We start from the raw sequence: 14,938 nt of genomic DNA on the forward strand, positions 1-14,938 counted from the left end.
TGAGATAGTACTTGGTGGAAGCACCTTTTCCATTAATTACGGCTTTAATTTCATTTGGATAGGTCTGTACCAATGTAGCACACTTAGATTTGACAATATTTGGCCATTCTTACTTATAGAACTGTTCAAGCTCAGTCAGATTGTGAGGGGTCTGTTGATGGACTGCAAGCTTCAAGTCATTTCACAGCTTTTCAGTTGGATTGAGGTCAAGGCTCTGACTGGGTCACTCGAGGACATTTACCGTTCTGTTCCTCTGCTGCTTTGGCTGTGCACTTAGGGTCATTGTCAGGTTGAAAGGTTAACGTCCTTCCTAATTTCAGCCTCCTTGCAGAGGGCATCAGGTTTTCTTTAAGAATCCATCTTTTCAGCACGGAATAAATCTTTCCCTGTTCCTTTGCAGCCTATGCTAGCTGATGCATCTCCCTATTTGACCTTTTAATATCGACGTCTTTCTCTGTGCCTTTCCACAACTTTATCCCTGCAGTCTTTGATAGCTCCTTGTTACCCATAGTTGAGTCTTTGAGATGCACTACCCAGCAGAAGACACCTACGGAGACAGTTGATTTTATTCTGAAATCATCAGAGTCACTACAATTGAACACAGGTGGAGGCTAATTAGCTTGCTGTGCGATTTGGAAGGCAATTGGTTTCACCAGAGCTAATTTACAATTGCTATTACTAAGGAGTGAGTATACAACCCATTTTTCTACATTTTCATTTGTAATTACTTTTCAGAATGCCTGAACAGTTGTTTTCACTTATGTCTTGATTTGATTTCAGGCTGTTATGCCACAAAATGTGTTACTTCAGAAAGGGAGTGTAGACTTTCTATATGTACTGGACTGTACCTCGATTCAGGTGCGTGGAATTTAAGTAAGCGAATCTCTGTAGACACTATGTTCTGTTACTGTATAGTGTCTTTTGATCAGTGTCTGGTCACCATTACAAGGGAACAAAAACTGAAAATACAAGCTGAAAAGAGAATGGCGTTTAGTTTGCTGTCTTTAAAACAACACCTGCAGCAGAATATTTTTGAGTACAGAGACATATTAAAAAGTCCTAATCAAGCAAGAAGTTCAATTACAGATATCAATTAGCCTCAGTGATTAAGATCTCAGCTGGAATGAAAATAAGAAGACAGAGGGATGGCTTCAGGGTTAGGATCGAGAAGAATAAGCTACAGCTTTATATACAGTATCTTCGGATACATGTATACTGTCTGATTTTGTATTGGCATTTAAAATTAAATGCTCTGCAAAAAAAACAATGTCATTCAAATAACATTACAACACTTTAATACCAAGTTCAACCAGGAAATGACTTTCACAATGTTGAAGACTGTTAGACAAAACGTTCGAAATTTACATCAAGAAGAATAAAAAAGAGGAGAGAATAAATTTTGGTATTACAAGCACTGACTACTGCAGGCTTAGTTATTAAAAAAGAAAGGTAAAAAGTAAAATATTTTACTCCCTGTTTTCCTGGATCTGGGAGATAATGTGAAATATCTACAAATACTGTTATGGATGTCCCTTAAAAGTAAAGCAGGCAATGGACCTACTTTGTAGGAAAACAAGCACAATGATTTCTGATGGAGGCTACCAATGTGTACATCTAATAATCAAATTTACTCTAAAACAAATGCAATAAGTTACGTAGCCTACATAATGTGAACATTATGTCTACTGTATGTCCAAATGTAGACAATGCTGCTAAGTTCTGTGGCAACACTCTTTATTTAAGAATCTGATTAGTCTTAAACTGAAGCACTTTCAAAGAGGGGATTGAAGTTCAGATTAAAAACGGTGAGGCAGAGATTGAATGGTTTGCTTTAATTCTCCAGGTCCAGTGAAATCCTATTTACTATTCCAAAGGAAAACCAGATGGACAGGAAACCCAACAATCTAATTGCACCGAACATGGGGAAAGGAATTCACAAGCCAGATCACATTAACCTATCCAAAGCTGCAGAAACATTGTGCAACAGAAGATTACAAAAGAAGATACAAAAGGCAATAAAATCCTTGTGCTCGGAAACATAGCCTATTCACAATATCCATTTATGCAATTTTGTTCGAATAAAAATATATTACATGTTCTTACTGTGATAATCTTGTATTTCAATTTTAAACACTGGGATGCAATTCTAACTTTACTATGCTGCAGATTCTCTATGCCATAGATACTGCAGGAAGGTGAACACTTTTGCTTTTGTCTGCTGGATAACGTGCTTAATGTATGTTTCTGGTAAAGTGATGTGGAATGCATTATTCTGTCAGCCCCTCTTCAAGAAATATGACATCTGCAGGAAGTAATTTTTTAACAAGTTAACAACGATTATTTTTAGCACAGACTTTATTATGAATAAAGTTACAAAGGTAGGAGAAAGGCATGAAAATGATTTTTTGTATCAGAGACATTAATGTCTGCATTATTTATTTCACTTTCGACCTCTCCCTGCCATGTCACTCTTGTGCACACATGCTGTTATCTGCAATAGCTAGCCAGCTGTCTGCTTGTGATGGGTAAGAATGCCTTCATAAGGAATAAGGACCAACAGAGCGGACAGTCTGTTGTTTGAGCAACACCACATCATTACAGGTTTTAGGTAACAATAGCCAAATATCCTTAACCCAATGTTGAGAGAAGTAATGGACCAATGCAATATATTGCAATGAACACTCTATCCAAGACTACAGTTTAAAAACAAGGCATAACATGGATAACTAATTTATATTAAATGACAATGAACTAATCTATAATATGAAGTTTAAACTGGCATGATAAAGCATGCCATGCACTTTGACTCTATTAGAATGTATGTGAAAAAATAATTATTTTTAATTTTTGTCTGAATCCTTAAGTCTAAAATGTTTTGGAAAGTACTGAATGGGTTGTACATGGCTCACAGGACGAAGCAGGAAGAATTCTTATGTTCTTATTTTAGTGTTGGTGTTCTCTCAACAGATAAAAGGAAGGCTCCCTTAAACCATTTTATTTTAATAAAATATTTAACATTGTTCTGATCCATTGCTAAAGCAAACAAAGTAAGTTTAATAGAAAAAAGCTGTCTTCTTAAAGGTAAACCTTCCCAATGCACCCAGTAAGATGCAATGTTTTAGGCTAATAATTTGACGACATTTTGTGCTTTAAGAATCTACTGAAATCAATAACTAGAGAACGAGGGCCAGTATTGTTTTAGAAAAGATGCAAGTATCAACTTCACACAGCAATCTCTTAAATTGATTTGTTACAACATTTTCTACTATATTTCATTAAGATACCTGTAGTTCACGTTACAGTTTACAAGATGTAAATCATTCAAAATAATACATTTATGTTAAATGATTAAAACAAATTATTGCTTCTGCAGGGTTATTCCTAAACTAGGAAAGAATGGCTGAACTGGCCTAACCCGGGATAAAGCAGACTCTTTATCTTTTAATATGTTTTTAAAGGTTCTTTTAAAGATTCTAGTGCAATTATGTGATTACAATACTATATAATAACAATAAAGAGAGAGAGAAAAGCACATGAAATGAGGGATTGAGGAAGATAAATCAATCATGTTTGTAGTTATATTTTCAGGCCCAGGCGTTTAGAAAGGTAGCAAACTAATGTACAACACCCACTTTTGAAATATACCATATGTTGAACTTCAACATACTGTATATTGAAATATAACCCATATATTGAAATTCAGAGCCAGGGGTGTTTTCAAAAGCTGCCCTTCCTGATAAACAGACAGGCTGCAGACAGCATAAACCGTGTGTGTAATGTGGCCCTGGAGGTGATTGTTCTGGGTGACATGGCAGCTCATCACCTGTTATCTGATTTTAACCACAAAATAAATGTAATTGTCTTTATTGTTTCAGACTGACTGTAAGCTGCTGTGCAATACAGAGCTTGTTAAGCGTCACTCTTCTTTTCCGAACACTTCACCAGAACAAACATCATCAAAGTCAACAAATATATTTGGCCTGCAACAGTCAGGGCTCCTTCTGAAACGTGTTCTACCATGAATAACAATGTGCTTTTTTAACTCTCACCTGCTTGGGTGGCTATTAGGCAGCATACATTTTAATGGCACAAGAAATGTAAATCTTACATTTTTGCCACAGACTGCATAAGGCGTCTACGTACGGCATAATCAAATGCGAATCATGGTGTGGAGGAACCTTAGATGATTATAAAACGTGCACTGCTTCATCACAAGCAGAAAGTCAATGCCTAAAAAGAGAAGTGTCTAATTCTGATCCTCAAGCAGTTTTTTTCATGTGTCTTTAGCTGCTTGGAAGCTATGGGGAGAAGTTAAATTGAACCAATTAAGCATTAGCAAGATCTATTTAACCCTTTCATGGAAAATTCAAAATTCCTAATTGCATTAGGAAAATGTCCGGATTGCAGATCTTCAAACACAGTTAAACACAAGAAAGTAGATGGAAAAAATCTAATCAATAAAGACTGATTTGTTTTTCTTTTCTCCATAATGAAGAACAAGTAGTATATTTAGAGCATAAAATGTAAGTTGCATGTAGGGGGTAAAGCTTGGTGGTCCAAATTACCTGGCATGGCTGTTATGTTGTAAAGCAAGCAGAGACTATATGAATGTGTTTGCCACAGACCTGCTGTTTATTGTGCATTTTACAGAACATCTGTGGGTAGACAGTGAGCCATCAAGACCCCTTTGTGCTGTAACGCAGTATCCCCACGTTACCACAGCATTTGTCATATGACCTAACACTGCGTGCAGACATGACAGTAGCCTGGTCACTACATATTCAGGTATATTCTAATGACAGGAATGTCTTTCTGTTTGAAAGGCACATGAAACAGTTCACAAACAAGAAATATCACAATTTTACAACAAAATATGTACTCAGTGTTACACTGAAGACACGGGTACTCTTATTTTATTCTGCCAGGGTGCTACACATGATATTCGGAGACTACAATCAACAAAAATGTCTGGCTCTGTTCCCAGAAGGCAAAAATTAATATCAATCTGGTAATTATGTTAATCACTTATCGATGCATTTCGGCTGATAAGAACCAGAAAAGACACTGTTAATTAAAGATTTTTTGGGACTTACAAGTTGCTCTGATTTTACACAGAACAGCTGAATGGTCTTTGCTGCATTTTTTGCCACGGCTAAAGTCAGGTTTGGATCAACCGCAGCCACATTCAGCTCACTGAAGAAGAAAAATGAAAAGGAATAGGGTTTACCAACAAAATATCCTTTAAAAAACTCAGTGGAAATATAACCATTAAGATATTCATGGAAACAAGACAATCTAAGCACAGTGGTAAAGAAAGAGAAGTAAATTTCACTTCTTCATTTGTAGGTACGTGCCCACCATCATTAGACTAACATTTTACTTACAAATACTCACTAAACGAGTGTTATATATTCATATTTATTTTTTTAGACAATTGAATTAATATGCTAATATGTTCTCCAAGCATGTAGCCCTTTCTTACATTTTCATTTTTCTCTCTTCTGGGCTCTTATTTTCTTAACTATCTTAAAAGGAACCATAAGGGTATTAGACTAGTTATGGTGTACAATAATATTTTGAATACATTATTTGTAAAAAATACAAACTTTAACATTTTCTACAATAAAATGTTTTATTTTGACTATGAGCACAATGTATGCACAGTATCAATTTCACCAGTATCACTGATAGCAGAAAAATACCTAAACTGGTTTGTATTCAGTTATAAGCACTTTGAATGAATTGAAGACCTTTACATGTATTTTGATGGGAATTCACAAGCTTTTGCCTACAAGCAGAAATTTTGGATCCAATTGTGCTTGTACAGCAAGAGAAGAGTACATAGTAAATCATTCCACAATTCAAGAAAGGACAAGAAATGTTTCTGTGATTTTTTCACTTTCTAATCAATGAAGTTTTACAGTGGTCGTATTGTTCTGGAGCAAAAACTAATTGCCCCATGTATACCACCACTAGCAGAATCAACTGACAGCCAATAAAGCACACTACTGTTTTCTATAAACTAAAATGTCCTAAAATGGACCTAAAAAGTACCCTTTAAGTCAAAACTATGCTCTGATTCGCATTTAAAGGAACTGTAAATTTCAGTAGCTCTTTGAAATATTTACAGAGCAATGCTTAGCAGATACAACTGTAATTACGTTCACGGTAATGAGTACGGTGTGCTCCTCAAGACACAACAGCGGCCCCATTATCACACATCAGTGCAGTACCTTGCTATGGTTTTAATGATGCTCTCCAGCTCATCAGTGGAAGGAGGGTTGCGTCCCCCTGGAGGGAAAACCAGGTTGATGGGATCAAAGAGCCGGGACAGCGACTTGGACAGATAGGCGGCTTCATAAGGCTGGAGGGAGTCCTTCAGTGCTTTCTCTGGACTTGAAACAGAAAAACATCTTGTTACTACTGAAAGGGATGGGCAACAGGGGAGTGACATTGCATAGATCCCTATTAAAAGTCATAAAGAGGCCTCCATGTTGGAGGTGTTGTACAGAAAATTGTAACTCACAGGATACGTGGCAGGATTTTTTCAATTTTACATCAGCAGTTAGTACCGCTTTTTACCATTTCTTTCAAAGTACAATCATAACTGACATGACAATGAGAACTGATGACTGGAACGTGAGGAGTGAAAAGTTAAAGTATGCATAAAGAGTAGATTGCAAGACAAAGTTAGAGAAATATAGAAATATTGAGAAATAAATATTGTAATCTTGATGTCATGTTACAAGAAATGGAGAAACTACAGCCACTATATTGTACTTAGTGGACATGGAATTTCCTAGGCAAATCACCCAAAAGCTCCTTCCCATTTTGAACATGTACTGCCAGTATTCCTAGGTTTAATATGAAAGAATGTTATTATATTATAAGAGCAATGATTCGCCAAATGAAGGGAATCTTGTAGTTTTCTCTCTTTCGCTTGCTTCAATCACACCCTTATGTGCTGCCAGTTCTGTATCTAGCATACCAGCTCCAGTCAACTTCTATATTCTTTCAGTGTCTGATAGCAAAAACAAATGTGGATATACTTTGGTATCGTGTATATAAAAGTATTTATATTTTAAAAACATTTTCAAGTGAAAGTTCACTGTGCAGTGGTTATTAAAACCGTTAATAAACGTTAACCAGAGCAAACAAGTATAAGGAGGGTGGTCAACTGCATATTACAGTTTTATTAATGGATTATTTCTGTTTTTAAAGTACTTACCTGCCAAAAACAAAATATCCTATCATTCAATCATATAAGCTTCCTTCAGCATTTGTGTGGTTAAGCTAAAGCATTAGCTGAGAGACTAGATTACTTCTGGTCCATATCTAAGGCAGAGTCACAACTTTGCCAGATCCCAGGAGTTTTTCCTCAAACCCCTGAAAACATTCTAGCATCCTGTGTGTTGGAGTTCTGCTGCACGTCCAAGCATGCAGAAGGACGTCCAGCTGCAGGAGATGTGGTTGTGCCACAGCCATAGGTTGTTATTGTCAGCAGCCATATCACCCTGCAACTCACAACTGGCAACCTACTGAAGCTAAGCATGTTGCTGCTGGAAGAGATGTTAGTGGGACCAGTAGGGGGCGCTCACCCTGCGGCCCATCTGGGTCCTAATGCCCCAGTATAGTGACGGGGACACTATACTGTAAACAAGCGCCGTCCTTCGGATGAGACGTAAAACCGAGGTCCTGACTCTCTGTGGTCATTAAAAAGCCATGGGCACTTCTTGAAAAGAGTAGGGGTATAACACCAGCGTCCTGGCCAAATTTCCCATTGGCCCTTACCAATCATGGCCTCCTAATGATCTCCCTCTATGAATTAGCTTCATTACTCTGCCCTCCTCCCCACTAATAGCTGATGTGTGGTGAGCGTTCTGGTGCACTATGGCTGCTGTCGCATCATCCAGGTGGATGCTGCACATCGTTGGTGGTGGAGGGGAGTCCACATTGCCTGTAAAACACTTTGAGTGGAGTGTCCAGAAAAACGCTATATAAGTGTAAGCTATTATTATTATTATTATTATTATTATTATTATTATTATTGATGTCATTAAATGGGTGGGTGAACAAGATTTTGTGTTACAGAAGATAATTGAAGGTAAAGCAACAACTATCAAAATAAAGAATGCAAAAAAGGGAAGGGGAGAAACAGCAAATTGATTCTATTTTATTTTCATGCTCAGATCTATTCTGTTTTTCCCTTACATGCTCCCACTAGGGAACCTCATCATGAAACGGAATGTAAACTTTCACTGTTATTTGTCTTTCACAGCTGTATTTGTCTGCGAAACCCCATGACTCCTCAGCCACAAACAATCTATCCTCCTGGCTTGCTGAAATTAAAAACTGGATGACTAGTATGACTAGTTTGTAACGTGAAATTCATACATAATGGTGGAGTTTTTTCTAATAGGAAAGATAAACCTTGGAGTATCACAATAGTTGAAACACAGACAGCTACTGTACAGTCTCAACCTCAATATGTATTTCAGGTGTACTGTTTGATTAAGTCCTCTTGTTTAATTTACACATAAAAAACATGTCTGGAAATATTTCCAAGACAGGGCAATTTCATTCAATGCAAAACTCTTACACTCATATATAAATTTTGTTACATCCAGAGTGAATTATATGAATGGGTAATTGTCTGATCTGCTCAACTGCATTATATTCAGACTTCAGACTGTCCAAAATGCTGCTGAACATGAACGCCACTAAACAAAAACATAATTTCAAGTGCATATATATATATATCTTTTAGCATTTTAAACTGATTACGAGTTTCTTTTAGTTAAGACTTTAAAGCACTGCTTTTGTCCTACAAAGCACTAAAAGGTCTAGTTCTATTTAAGTGAACTGCTCACAGCATACACATCATGCAGAGCACTTGAGTGCAAAGCCAGCAGTTACCTAGTATTACCAAGAATCTCAAAATAAGTATTGGCAACAGAGCCTATAGTTACAGGGCTCTTAAACTGCGGAACAACCTCCCAAAACATGTTATAGAAGCCCCAGTGCTCTCAAGTCTTTCAATCAAGGATCAAGACCTCTTTCCTTTAGTCTCCAGTTTTCTTAGCCTATAATCTAATGGGTCCGCCAGTGTTCAGGGAGTGTTATACAATATTATTCAACTTAAAACACAATCTTCCATCCTGTTACTATAACACATTTTTCTCATCTTTTTATTTTCCTGCCGCCTTTGCGGCAATCTGATGCAGTTTGACGCATTGTCCACATATCCACATTTTTTAATGTGGCAAAAGTGTCTAATGGAAGTTCTGTATGCAGTGTGTATAGCGACTAGCTAGGATGGAAATATTAAAAGCTCAATGTACTAATTTTTAAATTAATTTAACTCTAAACAATAAAAAGAAAATAAATATTCGATTTCTCATATCTCATGGCTGGGGTCTTTTGAACATTTTTTTCGCATTCATTCTATGCTTAGACTCAGTCATTAGATTTCAAGTGTAAAAAAGGACATACATGCATTTAAATTCCTGTTTGTATTTAGCTAGTCAAATCACAATTGAACTGGCCATGAAGTCATACAAAGAGATCTTTTATCAAATTAAAACTTGAATTAAGAGGAGTTCTCAATACTTTTTTAATAGAACCTGTAGTACTTAATATTTGAAAAAACTCCTCTTTATATTTCAGAAATGTATTACACTTATAAATTATTGCACTGATTAATGAAATGATTGCCTTTCTACCACAAAAACTCTTAAAGATGTGTGCAAGTAAAATTAAATCGTAGAGATCTATAATGACGATAATGATAATAATGATAATAATAATAATAAAAAATATTCAAAGCCTTGCTTTCTTTTGATATAACAATTTCAGTACCATTTCAAATCCAAAACATTAACAGATATACCATAAATAATTATCGCAGTTGCCTGCAATATTATGTAGGCAATGATCTTCAAAAATGTATGGTTTAATGGAAAATGTTATTTAGGTTTTGCTGGCATGTGTCACTACATAATGACTTATTGTAAGTTTAAATTGTAACATAAGGTTGTAATAAAGTACTGTATGTGCAGGGACTTGTGTCCTCTATATTTACCTTACATACAATATAGAGCTAAAATGACCAAGAGACAATTTTAATTGAAAATCTGTTTACATGCAATTTAAATTTAAGACAGCAAAGCCAAAAGATGCTTTACAAATGTATCACTGCTAATAAAACAATTTAAATGTCTTGAATCTCAGAATATCGATGCTAAGTCTACTGATTTCCTTCCTGTCTCTTTTGATAGAATTTACCAGCAAATCCATTGCTGTAGCCATTTCATAAATATAATTACTGATACATACATCTTTCGGCTTGACATGTATTGATTGTTTGTTGTTCTCCCGTAATAAGGATATGCGGGGAAAAAATTGTTTGCTGGAGATCATAATTTCACATGGCAGGGGTTTCTGTTACTAATATTTCACACAAAAATTCCACCATGTTCAGAACAATTACATTTTATGCCTAGAGAATAACTCATTTCATGCAATCAACTGGCATGGTAGTGGTCATTACAAGTCACTGTTGTAGGAGTCAAAAGCAATTTATAAACTTTATATTTTATATATTTTATATACTGTTCACTGGTATTACACATAGTGAGGCCCAGCATGTATACCAAAATTCTTAGGATATATGCATTGTCTTTAAAATTCATAGATATGCAACTCTAGATCCAAGATGAACATTAGATACTGTAGGATAAAGCTAGGTTTATTCCCGAGTTGAGATGAGTCACCATTTCACCATTTGCAAACAGGTTTGCATTACACTTACTCCATTTTATAATTTACTGATTACTTTTTACAGTTTACTAAGTACTCAACATAACAGTTTCCAATACCTGCTATAAAGTTATATATATTCCATTAGCTCCAACACAAAAAGACTATGAGGCATGCACAGGCTGTGTCTATGACAAGCTGAAAAGGAGCTTCCAGTTCAACTACATTATACAGCAGTTGTTGACAGTGACATACTGTACGAGTCTATTCAACTTGTCCCACGAGTGGAAGTAAAATAAAAATGTGACTTCTGACAAGCTTTGTCATATTGACCCATTAAAAAAAATACCTTTTATTTGAAATAATCTGTGGGACAAATAATAATACCTTTAAGAAGATGAGGATTTCAGAATTTGTGCTACCACCACAAAAATAAGACTTTCCTACATGACCTCAACAAACATTGCATTCTTTCCTATTTACAAATGGTCTACTAACTTCAAACGTGAGAAAGTGAGAACTTATCAGTAAAAGAGTTTCAAAACTGTAGAAAGTTTGAATATATGAATGTGTGTATCTCAATCAGTAAAGGTGGCTGTTAGGAGTGCAGATTAAACACGTTCAAGGCTTGTTTGGCTTTAGCTATAAGGGTTTTCTGGACAGCTGAACAGCAGTGAGCCCTACGGTTTAATCAGCACTTACAGTGAGCTTACCTTGCTCTTTCAGTGCTAACCCTACCATGGGGCACAGTGTGGTCAGCAATGTAAAAAATGGTAGAGACAAGCAATTATCTGCTAGATAATGAGCTTCAAAGAAAGGCATACATGTATTTTAAAGAAAATAAGTAGAGTTGAGTGACAATTAGCAATTCCAAATTGGGGATTAATCAGAAAAAACAGAATGAATGATTCCATCCATCCACCTTTTATAACCACCTATAATTATTGGATATATAAAGTAATGTCCAATATGGTGTTTTTGTGATTTAGAGCCTTAGGCAGGATACACCCTGGCCAAGATTCTAGTGGATCTCTAGTTACTTACCTACTGTAGATATGCATCTGAGGAGCAATTTTACAGATGCCAATTAGCCAAGACTGCATGTTAGCAAAGGAAGATGAAAGCAGACTAATTTTTTGAAAAAGAAAGGCAATCTCAGTCTCTCACCTCCAGTTTCTGTCTATCCAGTCTAAATGAACATGTAATGTAAGTGTATATGGATTACACCGTTTTTAACTTCCTTTTATTGGACACTTGGAGGACAGAAGAATCGATTTCACAACCTGACGTTCTTCAGATTTCAGAAATGTGGCTTTAGTCTGGCTGTATGCGCGGTGCAATTAAAGTTGAAAACAAAGGCATTTAATTCACAAGCCAGTTTCTGTGAACACTGTGTGACACACATCCCTCTGTATCACGCATATAACGTGCTATATTCTACATACTGTATATAAATAAGCCTTTTAGTTATGACACCTACCATCTATACACCAGCAATGCAAGCTGCAGGCCGTGTGATTTGCAGTAGGCAATGCTCAAAATTATTTATTTGCAACTTAACCTGTTTTCTTTGCTTAAATGTTGCTACTCTCAGCAATTCACAACAGTCTGACAGATCTTTAGAAGTGCAGTAAGCATTCCAGGAATATCCAGCCACATCCTTGTCTCTACAAAGGCTTTGAAGCTGCGGCTCTATCTTTTCTTGCAGACTTCCACAGGCCACCTGTTAATTAATTCCTTTGATGTGGGGAGTTCGGAGGTGGAACCTTGTGATGGCCAGTAAATTATTACACTTGGCCGTTCAAACAAGGAGTCCTCTCTTTTTGCAGTTATTAACTATTCAGCATGCCGTCTTTCATATTCTCAGCAATAATAATGCAAGATGATTTTTCTTGGAATTTCTTTTGCTCACATGATGATGAGTAATTACAGATGCTCAAAAATTATATTTTAACTTTTTGCTAGGAGTCATGGTTGCTGCCTTCCTATGAGCTTTCCCTTTTCCCTCGTTCAGGATACTGGTCTTAAAGAATTAGCAGCTACATCTTCCTAACCACTCAGCTTGGCTTGTCCCAGATTTTTACAAACATCTGTGGTCTAAATATATTCTGGTTCCAAAAGCTGCCTCCTGCCTTCCGACTGAAAGAGGAGAATACAGTAGCTGGTGAAATGATCGTAATAAAACCCATATCTACTCCTTCCTTTTGAAACAGACTTCTAAAGTCACCATGAGTGGTTAATACATCATTTTGTACTATCAGGAATTGTATACCCTTTGGGCAAGCAGAGGGTGCTTACCCTGCGGTCCAGGTGGGTCCTAATGCCCCAGTATAGTGACGGGGACACTATACTGTAAATAAGCGCCGTCCTTCGGATGAGATGTAAAACCGAGGTCCTGACTCTCTGTGGTCATTAAAAATCCCAGGGTGTTTCTCTAAAAGAGTAGGGGTGTAATCCTGGCGTCCTGGCCAAATTTCCCTTGCCTCCTAATAATCCCCCTCTATGAATTGGCTACATTACTTTGTTCTCCTCCCCCCACTCTCCCACTCCGACGGCAGGCGGAGCGACGCGCCGGTTGGAGTATTTCTCGGTCGCAGTTAATGGCAACATCAGCTCAAAGATTTGGTTCAAACCACCAAATGGAGACGGGCGTGCCGACAAGCGGACCCTGCTGATGCGGGATTAACGCTAGGAAAGAGAGAGGAATTGTATATCCTTTGTCTTAGAATTACAGGTGTTTCTATCAACTCTATTGGAACTTCTGTGTCAAAAATACACATTTCCCAAACACCTCAAATGTAATCAATTGATTGGTATTTTTATGCTTTTTTGTTGATTGTTTTATTTTTTTAAGTAATCTTTAGTTGTCTAATAACAGAATATGGTTAACAACTGGTTCTCTCAGCCATATGTGTAAGAATGTAAACCCTATCAATTTACAGTGTGTCCCAAGTGAACAGCTGCTACAGCAAACCCACTGTATACTACTAGGAATGTGGGTGCCCTGCAGACAAATCCTTTGTTGAGCCAGGCTGTCTTTAGACTTCAGGTTTAGATGGCTTTTGCATGGCAGAGTGACAGGGATTTGAAAGCTTGTGTTTTTCATACCCCTGGCTGCCTGCCAGTCTTAATGCATTTGTTATTTATAAAGAATTCCCACTGATTGCACCTTCCATTACAGGAGAGTATAGAATAGACTTCATGAACAGAGGTATCCTGAGCTTTCAATTTAGTTAATAATTAATTCAGGCATCTAAGTTATAAGAATACAGCGTTTCTAATCTTATTTTCTAAAATTTAATTGTTACCGTATGATGGACAGAAAACAGTGATTTTCAGAAATCTGTTGTCAGGTAAATCATATTTATTGCCCAAGAAACATGTTTGTCGCCAGGTATTTTTTCATTTTTGAAGGACTTCATGCTGGCAGCTCCCACAGGCATGGGTTTATGTTTGGCATGCTGGAGGGTAAATGAGTCAGGGGGAATAGTAAGGCATTCTATATTCAATACTGAGGCTTGAAGGTTATCTTCCTGCCTAATGGCATTCATTCTGTTTCTATTAAATTTCTCTTTTTGACATGGAAGGAAAATGTGCTGTGTGAAAAAGGCCTGGTTGTTTATGCATCTTTCGCATGTTTGAAAAAGATGACAGAAACCACCCATTTAATGAGATTCAGCTCTGACTGAATCTCATAATTAGAATGTCAAGCCTTAAGTACTTTACTACAAGTTTTAAAATGCTTCAGCTGCAGTCTCCAGTAAACAGAACAAAGATTTCTGGGTTGTTTAATGACATCTAATCTGCTCATCTAAGCACTGCAGACATCCTGCACTGGGGATGAAATTGAAGTGATTTCATCTTCTGTTCAACATTAGGCAGATAGGATTTGTACTGTAGCTGCAAATCCTCGAAAGTATTACATCAATACACAAATACATCAATAAAGTCACTCTTATGAGACCAGGTACAACGGCATGGGTGATGTTAGGGGGTAGTACTCTGTCCTCTGGTCTTAATAATTGAGGGTTAATAATTACGTGCTTTATATGAGGTATTTAATGAGTTACCAACATCAGGAGAAACCTGCTGCTTTGACACATTCATTCTATGCAGAGGACAATAACTACAGTATGTATACTGCTATCAAAATTATTAGACATTTCAAAAGTTCTACTGT

General features: G+C 36.8%; 1 protein-coding gene across 1 annotated transcript in view; it reads right to left on the bottom strand.

The window, feature by feature from the left end:
- The window catches only part of cog5 (component of oligomeric golgi complex 5), a 173,806-nt gene that overhangs the window by 32,451 nt on the left and 126,417 nt on the right, over nt 1–14,938 (bottom strand). Inside the window, exons 13-14 of the mRNA XM_006633320.3 lie at nt 6,234–6,395; nt 5,094–5,193 (exon numbers count right to left, since the gene is read on the bottom strand). Coding sequence (XP_006633383.2) covers nt 5,094–5,193; nt 6,234–6,395 — 262 coding nt within the window. The remainder of the gene's footprint in view (nt 1–5,093; nt 5,194–6,233; nt 6,396–14,938) is intronic.

The sequence above is a fragment of the Lepisosteus oculatus genome, chromosome 7 (genome assembly GCF_040954835.1).
Source record: "Lepisosteus oculatus isolate fLepOcu1 chromosome 7, fLepOcu1.hap2, whole genome shotgun sequence".
Classification (NCBI taxonomy): domain Eukaryota; kingdom Metazoa; phylum Chordata; class Actinopteri; order Semionotiformes; family Lepisosteidae; genus Lepisosteus; species Lepisosteus oculatus.